Genomic DNA, 23,019 nt, shown 5'->3' on the forward strand with positions numbered 1-23,019 from the left:
TGAATTTCTGTCATTTTACTTATTCTATTGCTTTAGTTTGTGTGTGTTTAAATATAATTTAAACACACTTAAAAATTTGAGGACTAATTTCTGAGCAATTCCTGGCGCTTTCGCCATTTATTTAAAAACCTGACTAGTCCACAGGATATCATTTCTACCTTTCCCAGCATTTTTCCAATTAATTTTCCTGAGTAACATCGACTCCAGAGCATCATAACTAGCCTCCCCAAAGAGGGGAGGAGACCCGGGTCACCCCTAACCCGGTTGTTCGGGCATCGATGACCCATGTAGCATGCATAGGTACCAAGGGAGTCACCACCCCTCTGGTTTACGAGCTAGGTGTTCTAACGCTAGAGGCTTCGGCCGGATACGACCTGGCACCCAAGTTCGAGACTTCTTCGTGCACGTATTCCGTGACCCCTCGAAGAGGCAGGGGCGGATATCGGACACATTGAAGATGATGAGGGGGTCCGCCTGTGGGGTCCCTGGTGGATGTCCGTCTGATGGGTGACGAGGGTGACCCGAGACGAGGCTGCTTAGCTGGGATGGGAACTGACTGGTGAGGCTTAATCGTCGGCCAAGGGTTAAATCTGATGAAGGGGGGCGAAATTATATGCTCTGGAGGATTTTTCTTTTTGTGCTTGTGTCTTATTTTGACTAGAAATTCCTCAGAGGAGGCTAAGCATAACTTTTTGTCAATTTTCCAGTTCTTATTGACCACATACCTCTTTATTTTCGTTAATATCATCTAAAACTCTTTGTCCCATCTTGCTTTTGGCCTGCCTCTATTTCACTATTTTTGTCTGCCATATTTTCTTTATTGGAATATTATCATTCATCAATTCTATAAACTCTCCCAATGATTGTTATATATATAATTCTATATTATTTTTGTCATTCTTGTGAGACGTTTCTACGATATATTTTATCAATTCTAGTGCCTGAATAGAATGTACCCCCTATTTTTTAATCATTTCATGTCATTTTCCAATCCATAATATCTCTATTTCACCAAATCATCAAATATCGTCACCATCATATAGGCATATAAAGTCTTCTATTGCTTGTTATATTTGTGTTTAACTTTGTAATCCTTTTTTAATTCTTTTTTTGTCAGACTTTTCTAAGCCATAGCATTTTCACATTTCTATTGCCTGTATAGAATTACAGCTTATTTTTTTATAGCTGCTATTCTGATACTTCAAACTCTTTGATTTGATTTCTGTATTGTTCTGGATTCATTTTCTAATTGTTTTTTATTCCATTTCTAAGTCCGTTTAAAACTGATTTTTTAAATGGCATATTGTTATATTGTACTGCTTTGGAAACTTTGGAACAAGGATTTTTTAGAACTGCTGCACTTCAATGCAGCCACCCTCTTCAAGATGCCATTAGGTCGATTAAATTCAACATTCAACAGTGGAGTGGGGATGGAATTTATCATTGAAGAAGATGCTTATTAATTTTAGGTAAATTATAATAAAAAATGTATTTTTTAAATTGAATTTGTTTAATAAATACGTAATATCGTATTTTATAAGTAAAACATATAGATATTAAATATGTAGATGTATAAATGATTGATTTCAAATAAAACGTTTGGCGCCTATTTTATTTTATTGTATAGGCAACTAAAAAATACACTTGACGTGTATAATGAGTTGCCTATATAGAAAGTTTGAATTTTTTAATTTAGTTTTTCAGGCTTTAATATTATAATTAAAATATTTCTTAATTACAAAAACAGCTTAAACACGTTTTTCTTTGTATTAGTTTTAAAAAATGTGCTCTATGTTACCAAGATTCCTATATATCTTATATTATTTTATGTACCCAATATCAATTTAGCGAAAATTTAAAGTTATAGAAGTAATAGTTTTTAATCAAGCTTGTTAGTGAACAAATAATTAATTATTTCTTTATATGTTTGTTACAGAACCAAGACTTTCCAGAAGAGTAGCCAGAAGATTTATTTGCCTCAACATAGACACCAGCATGTCCATCAATAACATCTTGGATGTTAAGATACTTTTTATATTACTCTTGTTAATAAAATATAATATGTTAATAAATAATTATTAAAAATAAATGTGTTTAATTTAACCATAATATACCTCGTAGAAATACTGTCTAATCCTGAACAAAAAGAAAAAGTTTTGGAAAAAGTCATTTAATTATCACAAAATTAATATATTCTAATAATAAACAACTTAACAATTTGTTCAGAAATAGACAGTATTTCATATAAAAATAATACCTAAGATTACCTCCTCGCTCTTATGCACTCCTGATACAAATCCGAGAAAATTCAGCCTCTAACAAAAATCGAACGAAAATTTTTAATCCTTGTCCAAAATCACCGGTTTCTATCAGGAGCACATAAGTGTGAACAGGTGTAGAGTAAACTGAGTACCAAATTTACCTCCTCGCTCTTATGTACTCCTGATACATATCCGAGAAAATTCAATTTTTGTCAAAGACTGCACGAATATTTTTAAACCGCGTCCAAAATCGTCGATTTCTATCAGGATCGCATAAGCTTGAAGAGGTAAGGAGCAAATTTACTACCACACTTAATAAAGTATTTTTCAACGACATTTCTGCTATCTCTAACACTTCGAACTCGTTTCCAAACTTCAACGACTAATATCTCGGAAACTATAAGGGCTAGGGAGGAACGGAGAGCGGCTTTCGATAGGGAATTCAACCCTCTATAAGGGCGCAAAACCAGGGCGCGATCGGAAACAAAAAAAAAATTTGGCGAAAAATGAGGTAAGGGGTTAACCTTCCTTCATTTTGGCCCAAAAATTTTTTTTGTCTCCGATCGCGCCCTAATTATGCACCCTTATAGAGGGTAGAAAGGCGAATCGAATGCCGCCCTCCGTACCTCTCTAGCCCTTATAGTTTAGAAGTTATGGCCGTTTTTCCAAAAAAATCTAGCAATCCTAACTCGTTGGTCAGTTGCTCCAAAATTTGCCAGGTCGAAATTATTTTTGATCGGTTTTATTAAAAACGGAGAAAAATTGAATTTGTATCAGGAACATATGAGTGCGAAGAGGTATTTTTCGATACCAGGAGTAAGCGGTGCTTTCGCCATTTAGTCAAGATATTTAAATAATGTCAGATAGAGAATAGAATTCTTAAATTTGTATCAGGAGCATATAAGAGCGAGGAGGTATTTTTCGCTACCAGGAGCAGCCAAGAGTAAGTTAATTGTATAAGTCAAATATGTTTTGACAATATTAGGAGGAAAATTTAAAAGATATTTACTATTTTTTTTAATCTCGGTATTAAATTAAAACACAGTAAATATTTTAAATAATAAAATTTATTATACAAAAAAGTACAAATACAATATAAAAATATATTAAAAAACAGATATTGTAGGTGATCTCTGACGATGGCTAAGCTTCAACTCTGAAAACAAAATAAAACATTAATATTAAATCAGCACGGTAAGTACTGTATGATCGAAAAAAAAAGGCGTCAGCGATGGCTATGAAAATCGCTGTCATTTTATATGTAAAATTATATGGGAAATGTAATGGAACGTCATTTCCAAGCCAACTGGACGCTGTTTTTTTCTATCATACGATACAATATAATCGCGAAAAAAAACGGCGTCAGCGATGGCTATGAAATAAAGATCGCTGTCATTTTATATGTAAAATTATATGGAGAATGTCATTGATCATTATTTCCAAGCCAACTGGACTCCGTCTTTTTTCGATTAGACGGTATTTTTCCCATATCACCATAAAAGCTTTTTGATAACATTGTATGTATACCGAATGATCGAAAAAAAAACGGCGTCCAGTTGGCTGGGAAATGACGATCGATGTCATTTCCCATATAAATTTATATATAAAATGACAGCGATCTTCATTTCATAGCCATCGCTGACGCTGTTTTTTTTTTTCGATTATATGGTATCTAGCAATTTGCTCATTCCTAAGCCAACTTGAACTAACGTCGTTTTTTTCGATAATATGGTACTGGAAGATAAAAATTATATTTTCATCTCCAACACTACAAAAAACAAATTTTTTTAACATATTTAAGACACTTTGTAATCAATTCTACATACAGGATACCATAAGATCGAAAAAAAAACGCAACATAGTAGCTTTTGTAATGACGATTGATGATAATTGTTTACTATAAGTGTGAACCAAGCTGTTTTTACTTGACATACTTTTTGTTAAAAATATAAAAAGTATTTTTAGCAAGTTTATAAGTTAATTTACAATAAATTATATTAGAGGTTGATCAGGAGAAAATTACTTGCAATCAGCATGTCTTCACCTACTTTGATGCTGTTTATTTTCAATCATATGGTATTGTACCTATATATAATAGAATTTATTCGTAACAGATAAATAAATATACCGTATGATCGAAAAAAAACGGCGTCCAGTTGGCTGGGAAATGAACATCAATGACATTTCCCATATAAATTTACATATAAAATGACAGCGATCTTCATTCCATAGCCATAGCTGACGCCGTTTTTTCTCGATCATACGGTATTATACATCATAGAAAGTTACAGGTTACAAGAAGTAAAAACTAGTAAATAAACATACATATTGGTTGTTATTGAATTAAATAAAACTAAATTAATTAAAAACACAAACACTTACAGATGCAGACGATGCAGACCATAGCCGTGCCTTCTATGCCGTTTCTCTTAACTATCTCCAAGATGATTTAAGCGTTAAATATTTTCATTTATACGGTATTTGCATTTAGCAATTTTCCATTATTAACTTATTTTATTGTTTTTAAAATAGTTTTACTCCTTTAAAATGAAAAAGAATAAAATTATTAAAGATTTTTTTTTCAAAATTTGACATTATAAAAAAGGGTTAGAAATTAAATCTTCTTCTTTTCTCTTTTTTTACATTTAAGACACATTTTCTTCTTTAGTAATTTCTTTGGCTTAATTCCTAAACTGTCCATAGATTAAAAAGATCAAAATATATTCGTCCCCACAGAATATACTTGTTCGTCCCGCTTGGCAGCGCTTGGCGAGGCGGGTGTATTGAGCGTATTGTTGATATTTTTTTAATATTAAGTTTAGAAAGAAAAACGGCAAAAATTGGGTCCTCAAACGAGAAAATGCCCGATGTTATTATTTCCTTAACATCGTCAGATGAAGAGGAAAATATTGAACCGCCCCCGCCTAAGGTATTTAATACTTTTCGTTTTTTAGGGGTTATTTTTTTGTATTTTGCATTTTTAGAAAAGTAAACCCACACTCTTTCTATCCGAATGCACCTTAACTGTAGTTAGTGGTAACAAGAAAAGAAAAAACCGACCAGCGAGAATATAACTACAGTAACATTAGATTCAGACGATGATGATAGTTTAGGAAAAGGAGTTACCAAAGTTAGTAATGAGACTGAACTAATACCCAGATCGAAGCAGAATGATACGAGCAAGTCTGTGAATAATGTAGATTTAACTATACTTAGTGATGATGAAGATATATACCTCCTGCATTGAATCAACTCTACCATCAAACACAACAGAAAATGGTGAAAATGAAAGCAGTAATAATAATGAAACTTTGAAAGTAAGTGATACAGTATCGATTCCTGATAGTGATTCAGAGACAGAAGCTGTAAATGGAACAGAATGCAACAACAAATCTTCTCCAGATTCCAAGAATGAGAGTATAATTGTGAATGACTCTGAGGAGGGAAAAACAGAAAAAAGAAAATCCTAACTTAAAATCAAATTACTGAAAAAATAACTGATAGTGTCTCTAATCCAGAGGATGCACAGGAAGCTCCTTTAGATGATACACAGAAAACTCCTCCAGATGATGCACAAGAAACTCCTCCAGATGATGCACAAGAAATTCCTTCAGGTGATGCACAGCAAACTCCTCCAGATGATGCACAAGAAACTCCTTCAGATGATGCACAGGAAACTGCTGTTGATGATACTCAGAAAATTGCTCTTAATGATGGAATCCCAGAAACTCCTCCAGAATCAAGTGATGAAACTGATCCTAAATCCTTATTCAACAAATTTCTCAAATTGGTTGAAGAAAAAATTGCGGACTCACAATATGTTGAAGCTTTACCAAAGAAACTGCCATTATCCAAAAAATATTTTGACAAAGTAAAGATTATGTTAATGAAAAATTCTTTCAAAAAACCCTTCTTGATTCTGTCCAAAGTATAAGTAAAGCCAAAAATTCTAACGGTACCAATTTAGCTATAGTGGCATTTCACAAGATTTGTAAAATCCTGAAAGCGAATATAGCTCAAACGACTATTATAGTCGAGGAGGAGAACTTGCCTAAGGTTAAAATGTTAGAAAGAACAATAGCATTATTGAAGAAGAGGATAAAGAAACTTGAAACTACCGAAGTTAACTTTGAGGAAGATAATAATTCTGCGTATATTCAGCTTGATAGGTAAAAATATGAGTATATAATAGTGAATATTTATCAAGCAAACTTAATGCTTAATTTTTAGGTATCAGAATAGGTTAAATAAGGTGTATAAAAAGTATTGTCAGTATATTAAAAGAAATCCATATAGTGGTAGAGCAACACATGATAAAATTACTTTTGTCACATCAAATTACAATGAAATCAACCAGGCAATATCAAAAAATACAATAATAGTTTACATTTTCCAAACTATTATGAATTAGGAGTATAATTCATAAAGAAAACGGATCACTAAACATAAATTAAATCTGAATGATGATGAAGTAAAGGTAGAAAGTAAGTTTAAGTTCATATAAATTTAATTTTAAAATTAACAAAAGTATTTAATAGGTGAAAATGTCTCAAAACGTTAGGATCAATCCTTCAGAAAAAACGTAGACAAGATTTGTATGATTCCCATTTAGATTTTATCGAATTTAGTGAAGACCCCGCTACCAAAGATCCTTCTCTAGAAAGTGTTTTAAAAAAGAGTCTTGTAGAGGGTGAACAGAAAAGTAAAGAACTCTTAAAAGTATGTTCTTAATTGTATTAATTTCTTAACTAATTTTATATAAATCTTTTTTTATAGATATGTCGATATGGCTGAAAGAGGGGAGGACAAAGTTTCAACAGATCAAAACCTAGAGATCAGAAGAAGAAGAAAAACGAAAAATCGGATCACGAAGATATAAATAAAATTGAAAATTCCACGTAACATTTTTTTAATATACATTGTCCCTGTATTTAAATTTATTTTATCATTAAATATATATATATCGAAATTGTTATTCTAATATTATTAATATTATACTAAATTTTTTGTAGAGTAAAAGGTAAATATATTATTATTTTTTCATCACCTTGTTTTCAGTCAAGTGTGTTAAACCATTAATTTTTAATTGGAAAAACAAAAAAAAATAAGAAAAATTGTAGTCCTTATTTTCAACTCGATGAATAACCACAGATTATTTTTTTTCAAGTCACCTTGATAGCTCTATGGGACAACCATAGATCTAACAAATCCATCTCCAAAGTATTACTAATCTGTACCTATAAGTCACAGATTAGTAAAACCGACTCAGAATCATACTTTTTTTCAGCTAACTTCAGAATAATCCATGTAAACGTCAAAATTTAAAAGCAAACATTAAAGTGACACCCCAATTAATAAAACACGGAAAAAGTATACTTCTGTATATTTAACTGCCAAATATTTCACTGGAACTACCTTAAATGTGATATATCATATTATAACTATTTGTAGACAAGTTTCAGCAATCGTTTAAACACTATATAAAAAAAGTAATGTAGGTCATGTAAATGGATCTTTTGATCAATTTGATAATAAAAGAATTGAAACTAGTTGTGTTCTCATATTTTTCAGCATATTACTTACGTAAATAAGTTGCATTTGCTTATTTATTCAATAGAGAGATTAACAGAAAAATATAAAATATATAAGAAACATGTAACAATGAAATTCAATAGTTTAGTTACACATTCAATTGAGTTGATGTTTGATATTTTTAATTATTCTTATATATATAGTCTCATAGATCAGAGAGTTATGACAAAAAGAGCAATGAAAATGTAAAAACAACAGGAAACATGTAAAATACTTTAAAAATTTGAACAATTAATGATGATAAAATAAAGTATGTGCATTGTTTAATAGGATTTTACATTGTTTAAGCAACATATAACTGCTTATTATACCATTCTATAACAATAAATTATCCTATGTTATAATTATTTTTTTATCCTAGGCTCCCAGTTGCTTAAACAATTTTGTACAATTTAAATAACAAAGATTTATCACACTAAAATTATCTCTTAAATAATTCGACCACTATCACAACTACAGCGTCAAATGCTATTACACTAATATTAAATAAAAATGAAAAAATAAATATTTTACATATACATACATATTATCACGATATATACAGATTGTTCAACAAAATATTCATTATAAGTAAACGGTCATTGCAACAACGAAAATCAACTAATCTTAATTTGATGGACAGCAAAATGTATTTTTCGAGACGCACAATAAAGTGAATCTTAACCAGGGATGGATGGCGTACCTTTTTAATATTTTGGAGTAAAATAGAGTAAAAAATCGTGAACAATATATATTAGCATGTCGTTAAAGGAACACCCTGTGTAATAATAAACCAAAGTATTTTTCTACAACTGTCACAAAAAACTATAACGAAATTATTTTTTACACGCAACCTACCATTTTTTACACGTAAAAAAACAGTGTTTTTACATTACTGTTTCATATCCACCCATCCCTGCGATCCCGGACATTTGATATACTATATACATTTTAGTTTTGTATAGATTTATATTATGAGCGATCTGAAGTGTGGCCTATACTTATACTACTTTACTAGAAAGAGATTTTATTTCATTAATACATCTATTAAACGCCTAGTATATCTTTGAAATGAAAGATGTACAGTGTGTTAGAGATGATACACCCTGTACACAATGAACAAAAAAAACATTAAAATATTCCATATAATTGAAAAAATATATTTAAGTACACGTATAAAAGACGATTTAAGTTATGTTGTTTTATATAAATTATCTTTAGAGAAATAAATACTTGTCATGTTTTGTCTTGGTCATGGCTCTAAAAGTTGACAATAAAGTTTTAAATTTTTGTCAAGGAGTTTTTCAGAAACCCCTGTATATTTATGTTTTCACGAAAGAAAGACTTCTCTAATGTAAAAATAACAAACATTAATTTAAAAATCTCTTGATACATGACATAACCCCTAAAACTCTTATATTTCCTACGAAAGTGTTCAAAAATTGACTAAACTTTTTTGATATATATTTATAGTCTCTCATATACTCCTCCATTTTGAAAAAAACTGTCTTTTAAACCAATCAGATTCCGCCAGCAGAACAATACAAGGGAAAAAATATCTATGTTCTATTGGTGGATGAAATAGTAGGAGGACTTAACGCTTATTATTATTGATATTTAAGTGTTCAGCTAGTGCTCATAGTGCTCAGTCAGTCGCCCGCGTCCAACCATTTCCCCTCTTCTATGATCCGTTCGAAACAGTCCACCAAATAAAGTACATAACAGAAAAAAAAATATTAAAATTGATATTTAGGTTATAATAAAAGTCGAAAAGACACTGGCGGATACGTCATCAAAATTGACAGGCTTTATGTCACAGAATACCATAGTTATTGGCTATACAGACGCGACAGTAAGCGTCGGCTTCTTTGAAGTATTTGTCACCAATGTTTTGACCTTTAAGCAGTGTTGCCAAAAATTTTGGAAAAATTCTTAACTGAAGGAAATCCTTTCATTCTGGCAACACTGCCTTCAAGTCACATTTTGCAAATTAAACTCATTTGTATACAGAAAAATTTCTAGGATTTTAAAAGAAACTTTTAAATACACCAAGAAGTAATTTTTCTTTATATGGCTCATATTTTTTTCGTGACGGTTTTTTAGTATATTAGTAAATACAAATCATAAACAATACAATTAAAAAAATTAGGGAGAAAACTTAAGCGTCTAAAGTTTTTTACGGCCAAGCTACATCGAAATATCTTGAACTCTTAAAATTTGGTTTGTAGTAGTACACCAAAAAAAAAATGCCCGTGTCGCTTCTGTATGGTTAGCTGATTTTGTGCATATATGAACTGTTTTTTAACACGCTATGATGACGTAAACGCAACTCAGTCCGAACATTCTCTTATAAGTTTCAATTTTTTGGCGTCCTGATATATGTATTTCTATAAATATACAAATAAAAAAAAAATACTTATAAGATGTGTGAATCTTGAGCCATCGAGGTGTCTTGTCCTGTCTGTTATATTTCAAACAGAACGCCATACCCTCTTCATCTACTTCCCACTGTCTTATCGTGTCCCATTCCAGTACTACCACCTGACTTTCTAGCGTACCGTCTTCTTGACACGCGTGCAATTTTATACCGCTGGTACCTAAATACAGAAAGAAAAAATTCGAAAAAAATGAATTATAAAAAAAAAAAAAAAAAAAGGTGTCATAGTAGCCTTGGACAATCTATGATAATTTCTATCGGGTCGACCTCTGTATATGACATTTCTTAAAGAACTGAAATAAATATTGAAAACATTCTTAAAGAACTGACATTTTAATATTTTTAAGGTGAGAATATTAGAAAAGGATATATTATGTTTGTTCCAACCGGACGAGAGAACCGTCCTATAACGGTAATTTCCTATCAGTCAATTCATTTGTTAATCTTGACAAGCGATCAAACTTTTCAAACAATAAATTAGACTAGAATACTGGAGAAGGCCAATTAATGACGTCATAAGTAATAAAACTTGATAAACAACTCTAAATTTGTTTTTTTTTAATAAATGTTCTAACTCAAAAATAAAAAAGTTATAGAAAGTTAAAAAATGCATATAACCTCAAAAAACACTAACACTCACCTATAGACAACACAACGTGCCCCTCCTTCCTAGAATCGCATGCGCAATGAGGAAACACTACCTCCCCATACCCAGGCAACTCCCTAGCTAGTTTCAAGTACTCCACAGCCCTAGTGTTGTCCTGTAGCGCTTTCAATTGGTACAGCCTCTCGCCGGCGTTGATGTACCCTCTGTTGACGTCATCCACAGCCTGCCAGAAAACGTATGACGTGGCCTGGGAGTCCGACATCAGGCTGAGCTCTTTCTGAATGGAGAACAGCCATTTCCTTATGGACAGACATGTGCTGGTGGCTGTGCTGTAGTTCTGGATGTAGAGGTTATGTGGGTATTCCGACGGTTGGAGTTTCCTTTCTAATGAATGTACAGAGAGAGAAATCAATAAAAGTCTGCCCGAATGTACGAAATTTAATTTCTAATAAATAAAAATTCGTTTGAAACTTAGGGAACACTTTTTTGTTTTGCGTGTTGTTTGTAAACATCAATATAATCAATATATACCGGCATGATCGAATAAAAACGGCGTCAGCGATAGCAAAGGCGATGAAATGAAGATCGCTGTCATAATATTTAGCCAAATTATATGGGATATGTCATCGATCGTCATTGTTCCAAGCCAACTGGACGCCGTTTGTTTCGATCGCTCAGGCTCAATATTTGCTTGATTTCTGTCACATAAATGACATTGTTTGACAAACAACACCAGAAAAACCAACCTTCTCGCGCTGGTTGGTTTGGTGACAGTTATAACCGAATTTTTTCAGGAACCGTGTTCGTAATAAGAAAACTTTCACGAAACCGATAGAAACGGAACATAAAACCATAACCAATGTAAGCAACGGAATACACCCTTACTGATTTTCCCATAGTAAATTTCGCAGTGTAGGTGTAACTTTAGGTTATACAAAATAGGGTGTGGGGTAACCTTTAGGACTTACCGAAATTGTATTCCACGATTTCGAAGAGGTAAAAATACTTGGAGATCTTCCTGCTCATACCGATCTTCTTGATGATGGCTTCATACACTTCGTCCGCGTTGGCGCTCCTTTTTAATGTTACTGTGACGACTTCTCGATCAGGAAGCAAAACCTAGTGATTAAATTATTGTAAACATCGCTAAAAGACGTTATTTTCTTCTCTTTTGTGTTAGTAACAAAGGAATAAAACAATAAAAAAAGTTTACTGATTTTTTTTTTCCCTTAACAAAAGTTAGATCTCAATAAAAATTTTCATGTATTTTAAATTTTGATATATTTTATGCTAGTGGGCCGATTTTGATGATTTTTTAAGCTTTTTAAACTCACTTTAAATTAAAAATTGATAGTCCATCTATATATTATACAAGGTAAAAAAATGTTGCCATTTTGGAGAAAGTGAAAGTTGAAACACCCTATGTGAAAATCGGCCCGCTAGAGAAACATATGGCCAGTGCATATTATACAAGGTGGTTCGAAATTTATTCAGAAAACTTCGTCAGCGTATTCTGCAGATAAAAGATAAAGTAAAAAGTTTATATAAATTTATGTCCTATAATGCTTCGTTTTGGAGATACAGGGTGTAGAAGTTTCATTTTTTAGTTTTGGATATAAATTAGTGTGTAGTAATGAACAGATGCTTTCAATAAAATCAATAAAATGAAAAATATGCGAAATAATATACATGTTCTGATTTCATTCGAAAATCAACATCTATGAAACTATGAACTCTTCCGGACACCAAGCGATTTTACATTGTGAGACAGGAGGTGGTAGCCAGAGAAAACAAGCCCTATAACATAGGATTACAACATTTTAATGAACAGTGCTTTCAATAAAATCAATAAAATGAAAAATATACGAAATAATATACATGTTCTGATTTCATTCGAAAATCAACATCTATGAAACTATGAACTCTTCCGGACACAAACGGTACATTGTGAGACAGGAAGTGGTAGAAAACAAGCCTATAACATAGGATACAACATTTTAATGAGCAGTACTTTCCATAAAATCAATAAAATGAAAAATATACGAAATAATATACATGTTCTGATTTCTTTCGAAACTCGACATCTATGAAACTATGAACTCTTCCCGGACACAAGCAGTACATTGTGAGACAAATGATAAGAAAGAAACAAACCCTATAACATAGGATACAACATTTTGAACAGTGCTGAAATTTAATTTTGATATATGCTATGACTCCTACTTGAAGGGGGCCGCCAACATGTTATTAACTCTTTTGAAGAGTAATAACTTTCGTCCGGCTGCCTGTATAAAACTAATGAGTGAAAAAATATACATTTTCGTAATTTTTTTACGTAAAAAACAGTAAAAATCGCTACGAGCAACCGTTCTCAAAGCTATTTAAGAAGAAAAAATAGGCAATACATGTCATCACTGGAAAAATTAAACATTTTGAGTAGATTTGACTGAAATAATAAATTTCAAACGTTTGCTCAACAGAAACATTTTTATCTTATTTTTTTTTCTAGAAAAAATTTATGATTAATTTAAAACACACAAAAAATCCCAAATTTATCCTATCACTCAATCCATGATACAAAAGAAAACAAGGTATAATATTGCGCACGTTGGTCACTACGTCACAGGTGATAAGCAATATTGGTCGGCAAGCTCCGCGCGCTAATTTCAAATTGTCAAACTGATGACACATAATAAATGTGTCATAAATTTTTAAATGTTTTTTTTTTTTTTTTTTTTTTTAACTTTTGGGGTTATGTACTAATTCTTCCCTATTATAGGTTTTGTTTTTAGCGGCAAATAGAACAATATGGATATTTTTCATTATGGCATATGACGTCACAGGTGGTATGCGTAAACTGAACGAAATTGGAGCCGCTATCGATCAATATATCTAGTCAACAAGCTTGTTTTTGTCAATAATGACATGTAATGATCATTTCCATTGCAAATATCTTGAGAACAGTTACCCTTAGGGGTTTTTACCAGGACACCCCACTTTTTCGCAAAAAATTACGAAAATGTATATTTTTTCACTCAGTAGTTTATACAGGTACGGACAGTTATTACTGCTTCTTTGAATAATAAGAAGACTGAGGAAGGAGCGTATCAAAAATCTTAGGTACACCGCGATGGGCCTCAAATATGGCCGACAAAATTCCGGTTTACCAGTGTCGTTCTAATTTTATTTAAAAATGTAAGAATTATGATGTGGGGTAGACGTGATGGTCTTTGAATAAGAAGACTAAGGAAGGAGCATATCAAAAATCTTGGTTACACCGCGATGGGCCTCAAATATGGCTGACTTAAATTCCGGTTTATCAGTGTCGTTCTAATTTTATTTAAAAATGTAAAACTATGATGTAGGGTAGACGTAGGGTAGACTCAATAATTTGGTATTTTATTTTTGTGAATAAATGTTGGTAGTTATTAAATTGTTATAAAATATATAATTCTAATAAAAATATAGATAAAGTTATAATAAGTGTATTTATTATAACTTATCTATTTTAATATCTACTTTATCCGATACGCTACTGAAGCAGGTAAGTCAAATTAACGTATCTAAATTCTTTGACATCTAATCTTTGACAAGTAATAAATAAAAGCTAAAATGCAAGAAAATATATAATTTAGTTAATTTAAGTGAATTTCATAAATGATAGATTTACTACACGTATGTATATTATATAGTCACTTACTGGAGAAAAGTTGTTCCATTATTTCCTCGATTTTTGACCGAATCTACCGCACGCTACACAACCAACTATTTTAGAGTCTTTTCGATAAATCCTTGAAATCACTGTTATTCAGACTGCCTGCAATTTCCATCTAGATTTACTACCGTCATACAACTATCAGTAGTAGAATAAATAATAAATACCATAAAATAAGCTCCGTAAAAACTGACAAATCCACAAAATTTCAAATCAAATTCAAATGTGTCAAATGAATTGTCAAACAGAACTGTCAAGGATCTCCACCCTAGAGTGCTTTTTCGCCCACCATGCATGAATACATGGTTAGCATTATGCTCCTTCCTTAGTCTTCTCGCCATTCAAAGTTCAAAACAGATAAAAAATAATAGCATGTGGCGCCTCCTATAAATAGGAGACATATTGACAACAAAATAGAATTCCTCATATCAAAAAACCACCAATTTTTGTCAAGATATAAGTTCAGAAATTATTTGGAAAAACCGAAAGCAAAATAAAACTTCTACATATCTCGAAACGAAGCATTTTAGGACATATATTTATACAAACTTTTAAATTTTTTTGAAGTTTCTCGAATACAATTTGGACCACCCTGTAGCCTTCACAAATGAAATTCTCAATAAAAGACATTTTTTCTCTTACAAAATTAGATTTTTCGTCAACAAACAGACAGATATTCAACTCCAATTGACACCTATTGACCCTGATTTATACGAAAAAGTTTGTTTACCTTCAGATCTACCGGACTGCTATTGTTTTCGTCATCCTGATCAGTCAGGAATTCCTGCATTATGTCTGATTCTGCTATAACACGCACTGCGCAGACTCTTTCAAGGTACTGCTCTAAACCACGCCTTCTGGTGTCCAATTGTTGCTCGCTGAGCGTGAATGGCCATTTTCCCGGTAGTTTAGGAAAGTTGTAGCCTGTAAAATGTCGGATTCTTAGACCATAAATTACCTAGACATTTATAGTTATTGTGGGAATCGTGTAGCCAACATAATAGGACACAAATTTATACATTTTTTTCTCTGTAATTTTACATGTTTTGGTTGTAATCTTAGACTATGAACTACCTAGATACCTATAACTATTACTGTGGGCATTCCGTGTCCAACATTACATTAATATACATTTAAAATTAAAAAAAAAAATTTCTTTTTTTTGGTCAAAAAATGTTTTTTTTTTTTGTATGTTATTTTTTTTAGACTATGAACTACCCAGATACTTTTAGCTAACAGCGAGCATCTTGTAGTCCAAAATAAACACACAGCCAAAATGAAATTTACATTTTATGGTTTTACGACATGTTTAGGTCGTTGTCTTAGACTATGAGGTACCTAGATACCAAAAGTTATTGCGGGCATACTGTAGCTAACATTATATTAATATACACAAAATAAAAAAAAATTTAGAATTTTTTAAAGATTTTTTTATATTTTGATCGTTTTCTTAGACTATGAGCTACATAGACACCTAGCATTATTTAAAAAAGATCTAAAAATTTTTATGCAATAACAATGTACACATTATATGCAATTAGCTAAAAAAATATATAAAAGCTATATATGTATGGTTTGTGGTTTTGTTTGTTTCACTTCAAAACCAATAATTTCATTTAGATATCCATTGTAAGGAAATGTTTACATAAAATATAAATCACACTAATGTATCTGTTAATATTTTTAATATTTTATTTATAAAATACGTATATTTACGTCTAAATACAAATACGCAAAAAAATATAGATTACTGATTATACCATTTAAAAAAAATCAGTTCAAATATAATTTGAGATAAATTAAACATGACTCAAGCTAAAAAAATTCCCTTAATTTTAAAAAGTTAAAATCAACATTCCCGCTAATTAAAATAAATAGTGGAGGTATTTTTAAAAAAAAACTTTGCGTCGCTGAATAGTATATATAACATAAACAAAAAGTACTTTAAAGAGTATTTTTAGAGGTCTACATTTTTGTAGAATTTACTGTGATTATTTGACGATAAAAAATATTTTTTAAAAAAAAAAAAAAAACTATTTAAATTAATTTTATGATATTAAATTGTTCTTATAAATATTATTGATTAATTTTATAAGAAAGTTCAGACATAGTCATTTTCGACCCCGACCCTTTATTTTCAATAAAAACTTATGATCATATGCTTTTGCTGTATTGTTAGACTATGAACTACCTAGATGCCTAGATGCTACCGTGGGTATCCTGTTGCCAACATAAATATACAGTCCCAAAATGAAAAATATATTTTATAATGATTTTAAGATATGTTTTTGTCGTTTTCTTAAATTATAAACTGCCTAGACACATCTAGCTCTTGTTGGCATCCTGTAGCCAACACAAATATAGTCCGAAAATGCAAATTTAATAAAAAAAATCTTATGATTTTTACTATTCTTAGACTGTGAACTACCTAGACACATCCAGCTATTGAGTGCATCCCGTAGTCAACATAAATACAATCCCAAAATTCAAATTTAATACGATTTTTTCTTCTGATTTTATGGCAAGTTTTGGTCGTATTTTTAGACTATGAACTGCCTAGACTCATCTAGCTTGTGTGAATCCTGTAGCCAACATAAAAATACCAGTCCCAAAATGCAAATTACAATTTTTTATCATTCTGTAATATATTTTTGTCTATTGTTAGATTATGAACAACCTAGATACCTATAGCTATTGTGGGCAACCTGTAACCAACTTATAAATATACAGATCCCAAAATGCAAATTTAATAGAATTTTGTCTTAATATTTTATGACATGTTGTTAGTGTCGTATCCTTAGACTATACACTGCCTAGACACATCTAGCTATTGTGGGCATCCTGTAGCCAACATCGCTATACAAATTCAAACCCTTTTCTGATAAATTCATGACAAAACTAAACAAGGCGTATATTGTTAAAACTTGCAATAAACTCCTTTTTGAGATCGTTGTGCAGCTTGGCGAACTCCCTGTACCTTCTGGAGCACAAGTGTCTCCCCGCCATGTAAATATTAAAAGAAACATATCGTTCACCGCCTCGTTCATTGTAGTGATAGTCTGGAATGCTTATGGGTAGTGAACGCTTTTCACTATAATCATAATACACCTGACTGTCTTCCGAAGGTTCTAGGCGTTCAGCCTCCTAGGAAAAAATTCAATAAAGAACGCTACAAATCAGTTTGAGAAACTCCTCTATATAAGGAGGTCGAACTGTATTCCAAACAGTTCTGCAGATTAAGGCCGATTATTTCTCAGCCCAGCCTCGTACATTAATACAAACTTTTTTACTTATTTTTATCTGCAGAATATGCTGCCGAAGTTTCCGGAATACAGTTCGGGCCACCCTGTATACAGGGTCTTTTATAAATAACATACCTGTTGAGTGACAGAAATGACAGTGAGCTTTAAGACGTCTCCTCCTGATTTTATGAGATCTACTACTTGCTTGTGTGTAGCTCCTTCTACATTCACTCCATTACTACAACAATAAATATTGATACAGGGTGTTTAAAAAAAAACATGTGCCATCTCTCATGGGGAGATTCCCCTCATAAAAATAAAGTTTATTTTTCATATTAACATAGGTCCGATTCTACTTTTGTTTCGTAGCTACAGCTAAATCTTATTTTTACGTGAGGATTCTCCCCACGAGAGATGGCACTTGTTTTTTGAAACACCCTGTATACAGTATGTCCTTGGATTGTCTTTACAAGAGGAAATACTTTTTATTATTACCTTTTTGAGAAAAATGCTTTCTTCATAAAAGTTTTTACTTGTTCTAAAATGGTTAATCCCGTTTATATTTGTCCAAATTTCCGTTTTAGAGAAAAATAAAAAAATATGAAAATATAGTCGAATTTTTTTCAAAGTCCCCAAAATCAAAACTTGTTTCTATGGTAATACCATTCTTTAATATTTTAAAACAGCAAAATGGGTATATGACGTTAATCAAAAAATATTAACCATCTAGCAAAGAATATAAACAAAAATATGTTACCATAGTAACGCGTTTTGACTTTTGGGACTTGGAAAAAAATTCAACTATATTTTCGTATTTTTGTATTTTTCTTTAAAACGGTACGGATATTTCGAAAAGTATAAACGGGATTAACCATTTTAGAACAAGCAAAACCTTTTGTAAAGAATGCTTACTTAAAAAGTTTAAAGAATTAACGTAGATACTAAAATAACTATTTTATAAACTCACCAGCTTAAGTACAGTGAATGTGGAATAGTTTGAAAATGACTGCCCAACATTTTAAATCATAATAATCAAAAAATAAGTCTATTACCAACAAAATACTTGCTTTTAATCTAAAGTAAACTCACTCAAGATGTTCTTATTATACAGATAAACGAAATAAATAAAGATTAATACACTTAAGAATGTTATTCACAATATTTCAATGCTTTTAGTGGATGGACTTTCTCTTGTACACTGCCAGGCAATCAATGAGAGCAAATCAAGTTACAAGAGATAAACAAGTTTAATATAAATAAATGTCTGGTGGCAAAACATATTTTTATATAACTAAAACACAATTAACGCAGGCTAGTTTTACACGTCTTATCTGTAATGGCACACACTGATTTTTTTTAATTAACTGACCACAGATTAAAGTTCACAAAAAACATAAATAACATTTTCCAAGATTAATAAATGTATCGAAATTATTTAAATTTTTAATGCTATATTTCGGGGAAATAAACAAATGAAATAGCATTATTTCAAAGCCAACTATGATCTGAAAATGTGAAAGTACCTATTATATCCTTGAAATTTTTGTATCCCTATTACCTGTTTTTATTATTTTGTCTTTTCAATTTTAAAACATACTTTTATTGAATTCATAAATCATTATTTTTTTTTAAGGAAATTAACATATATTTTGAGGTCCGATATTCGAAAATATCAAAAAGACATAAATTATACACAATGTTTACTATCCACCCACAAATTTTTATAAATATTGTTTTAGATTCCTGTAAAATTGTTTATGAATATGACAGCACTTCAAAAGTATGCCTACTTGACTAATAATAACTGTTTAAGCATCTTATATAAGGATAATTTACTTTTACAAGTACTTTCAATATTATTTGCTGATTAACTCACACATTACCTAATTATTTTATAATTTACATTGAGCAAGAATTCCTTAGTATTTAACAGAAGTTTCTAAGCATTAAAATGACAAAAACACTAATGTTTTACTTAAGAAATAGTTCATTCTAGTATTACTACCCTACTTTTTCTATTAAAACATTCAATTGTGTGGTTATTGGAAAGAAATCAATAATCTCCTTAGGTAAACACAAAAACTCTTCTACTTACACCTCTAAAATCCTGTCTCCTTTCCTTATACCGGCCTGTTCGGCAGCCCCGTGATCCAGCACAGCGCTTACGTGCTGCAAGGGGGCGTATAGCTCACCGTTGATGCTCCTGAGCTGGCCCCCCTCGCTAACTTGGCCCCGGACATTAAACCCGAACCCTGTATCCGTTTTCTTGATGGTAACAACTCGAGGACCGGCGGATACCTTCATATTGTTGTTAGTATTGCGAGAAGTTCGGACGGTGTCGGCCATATTTTGACGTTTTGAATCTCTTGATGCGGCGCGGCGGAGGATCACATCCTTCGCATCGCGGATTCAAATTGAAACACTCCTTTCAGGAGTATAGATGCGCTCCAATCCGACGCTGGGATAGTACTGACCTTGCGTGTTGAGGCGGTTTTTCGGCCAGGAATGTGCGGAATCGTACGATTTTCCGAGGATACTGCAACGATTATTTTGTCAATGAACTCCGTTTTATTTGACAGGCGGATTGTTTGCAACGCGGAACAGCTGATCGCTGTCACGCGGTGCGTTGACGCGCTGGTAAAGAAACCTGTAATTACGGATTTATCACGTTACAGAAACCTGTAATATAGCAGATTCTCTTAAAATAGTTACAGATTTACTCTAATAGATGGGGAAACATGTATTACATGGTAGGGATGTCGATTCTTTCTAAAAAAAATCGATCTTCGATTCGATTTGAATCGAAAGCATTGGAATCGATTCTCGATTAAATCGAACATCGAAATATCGATGTTCGATTAATCGAATCGTTAGTCTTTGTAGTTTGATTTGGTTTACTGTTTACATTTTTTCCAAAAATCAAAAACATGTATTTTGCGAAAGAATAAGTCGACCCTGAGAGTAATATTGCTAAAAGTAGGTTTTAGATCGCCGGTTATATCATATACGGGGAATTTTTATTGAAAATTGCGAAATTCGCGCAGTTTGGCATGGGAAAATTAGACCAAGTTACTTAAAAATTCTTATTAGAACTTGGTATAATATCTTTTCGTACTTGTAGCTTCAATTTTGCTTACTGGAAGGTTTTTTAGACTGTTTGTGATTTATTTGAATTGAGGGCGCACTTTCTAAGCTAAGATAGACACAGGGGGTTTGTCCTTAGCTCTGCGATGGTCTTAAACTAATTTGTACAAGAAAATAGGACCCCGCTGCCTTTTTTAATGGAAATGCAGTATATAACTCGTGAAAAGACACTGTTTTAGTTAGTTTTTCTATTTCCTACGTAAGATATCTTACTTTGAGTGAAAATATTACGGATTTTTCGTATTTGTAAAAAGTAAGTGAGATGGATAAGTGAATAAAATTGATATTTTTGAAAGCGGTTGATGCTTAATTCGGCTCTGTAGCTGGCGCGTTTTTTTACATAATAACATATAAGGAAATGGTAAATAGATTGCGGAAATCAGATCAAAACGAAAGAAAGAATGATCAGCATCCGGTTCTTGTTGCTTTTGTATGGCCTTCGTTGGTCAGTCACTGCTGGTCTAATGCGATGTAAAAAAAATAATACAAAATGAAATTCTGAAAATATATTCGGTAAAATACCGCACGTACACGCTTTTGGCTTTGTAGGTACTTTAATTTGGATTTTAATTAATAATAAACCCAGCATCTTCTAGAATGGGGATTTCCCTTTAATTATTTTTATTTTTTCAATGTTTTTTAAAAATGTATTAATTTAATAATAAATTTGTATTTATATGGGAAAGATATATCTCCTTAATCCAAATTGCTTTTGTTTAATTATCAATAAATATCTGTATATTTATTAATAATAAGTCCGAAAAAATAAGTGTGGTGATCGCTTTTTTAAAAATAACGTTTTTTAAATACTGTTTTCTCTCGATTTCTCTATAATCTTATTGGTTTATAAAGGTGTCTTCTCTACAGGGTGGTGAACAAAACTTTAATAAAACTAAAATAACCGAGTTATACTGGGTGAGTCTTAAATAAGTGCAAATATTTTTAGAGGTAGTATATTTCGACCCCAGAAACACGATAATTAGGAACAAAAAAAAATTGACAATTTGGAATTTTTGGAAAAAAAATTGCAAATTTTTTTAGTTTTTAATTAAAAAACATAATTACTTTATAATATGACAACATAGGTAGTAGATTAAATTTACAAGAAAGAAACCCCAGAAAAGATCCAGTGGTTCTCAAAATTTAAGCAAAAAGCATTTTTTTGGAAATTTTCAAAAACAACTCGGTGTTTTTGGACTTATTTGAAAAACCACAAAGAGAAAATATGTTTCTTTTATCGAGATCTACCAGCCCTAAAAATATTTGCACTTACTTATTGCGTTAAGACTCACCCTGTATAACTTAGAAGAATTAAAAAAAAACAAAGCGTACATTTTGAATACCATCGGTTATTAGTTATTATTGGACGTCCTGTGTTGCCACATGATCAAGAAAGATAAACTTTATTTGATTCAAAATACTTCGTAATCTGGCTATAAAAAATTTGTTAGATTTGTTAAGATTTATACATATTCCTTTATTTTTAGTACTCGTATTACCCTTGATTATGGACTACTCTAATATCCAATTAAAATTAATTTTTGTAAATTATTGTGTAGAAAATTAAAATTACTGTGAAATTATAAACACACAAATATGCAGAACGCGGGTAACGTAGAAGGTGGCAACATTGTAACGCATCGAAACCCTTTCAAGAAATTTCAGGAGAATGAACCTGTGGCACTAAAAAGTTTTTTAAAATTTCCCGGAACATGTGAAGGAAAAATTAAAAAATTACAACTATTTTTTGTCCAAAAAAACTCAAGAGCTTGTTTTTGGGACCGATATAAAATACCAGTTGAAGTACTTGTACTTATTAAGGAGACCCCCTGTATAGTGGAACAAAAATTGCATTATTTTTCGATATTTTTCAAATATTTTTTATGTCCATGCTTTTTTATAAGAATTAAAGATTTCCAAAAAAAATATATCGTCTGTTTCTCCATCCGTAAACGTCTAATCTACCATTAACCGTAAATCACCCTGTATATACAGGGTGAATCTTAAATAAGTGCCCATATTTTTAGGGATGATATATTCCG

The 23,019-nt window shown here is 31.5% G+C and overlaps 1 protein-coding gene and 1 long non-coding RNA gene across 2 annotated transcripts; one reads left to right on the forward strand and one right to left on the reverse strand.

The window, feature by feature from the left end:
• The first annotated feature begins 4,985 nt into the window (after positions 1-4,985).
• Positions 4,986-5,309, forward strand: LOC115874356. Its single transcript, XR_004048827.1, has 2 exons — positions 4,986-5,190; positions 5,246-5,309. It is a non-coding gene; the product is annotated as an uncharacterized LOC115874356 (long non-coding RNA).
• A 3,836-nt stretch (positions 5,310-9,145) lies between these two features.
• Positions 9,146-20,456, reverse strand: LOC115874771 (sorting nexin-27-like). The gene is made up of 8 exons (XM_030890045.1): positions 19,929-20,456; positions 17,969-18,071; positions 17,520-17,735; positions 15,322-15,516; positions 11,845-11,995; positions 10,910-11,260; positions 10,247-10,429; positions 9,146-9,546 (listed from the first exon to the last, which is right to left on the reverse strand). The coding sequence occupies exons 1-8, from the start codon at positions 20,177-20,179 to the stop codon at positions 9,482-9,484; spliced, it is 1,515 nt and encodes a 504-aa protein (XP_030745905.1). The 5' UTR covers positions 20,180-20,456; the 3' UTR covers positions 9,146-9,481.
• Positions 20,457-23,019: the final 2,563 nt, after the last annotated feature.

This window comes from Sitophilus oryzae, unplaced genomic scaffold, assembly GCF_002938485.1.
Source record: "Sitophilus oryzae breed Bouriz unplaced genomic scaffold, Soryzae_2.0 scaffold_1018_pilon_pilon, whole genome shotgun sequence".
NCBI classification, from domain to species: domain Eukaryota; kingdom Metazoa; phylum Arthropoda; class Insecta; order Coleoptera; family Curculionidae; genus Sitophilus; species Sitophilus oryzae.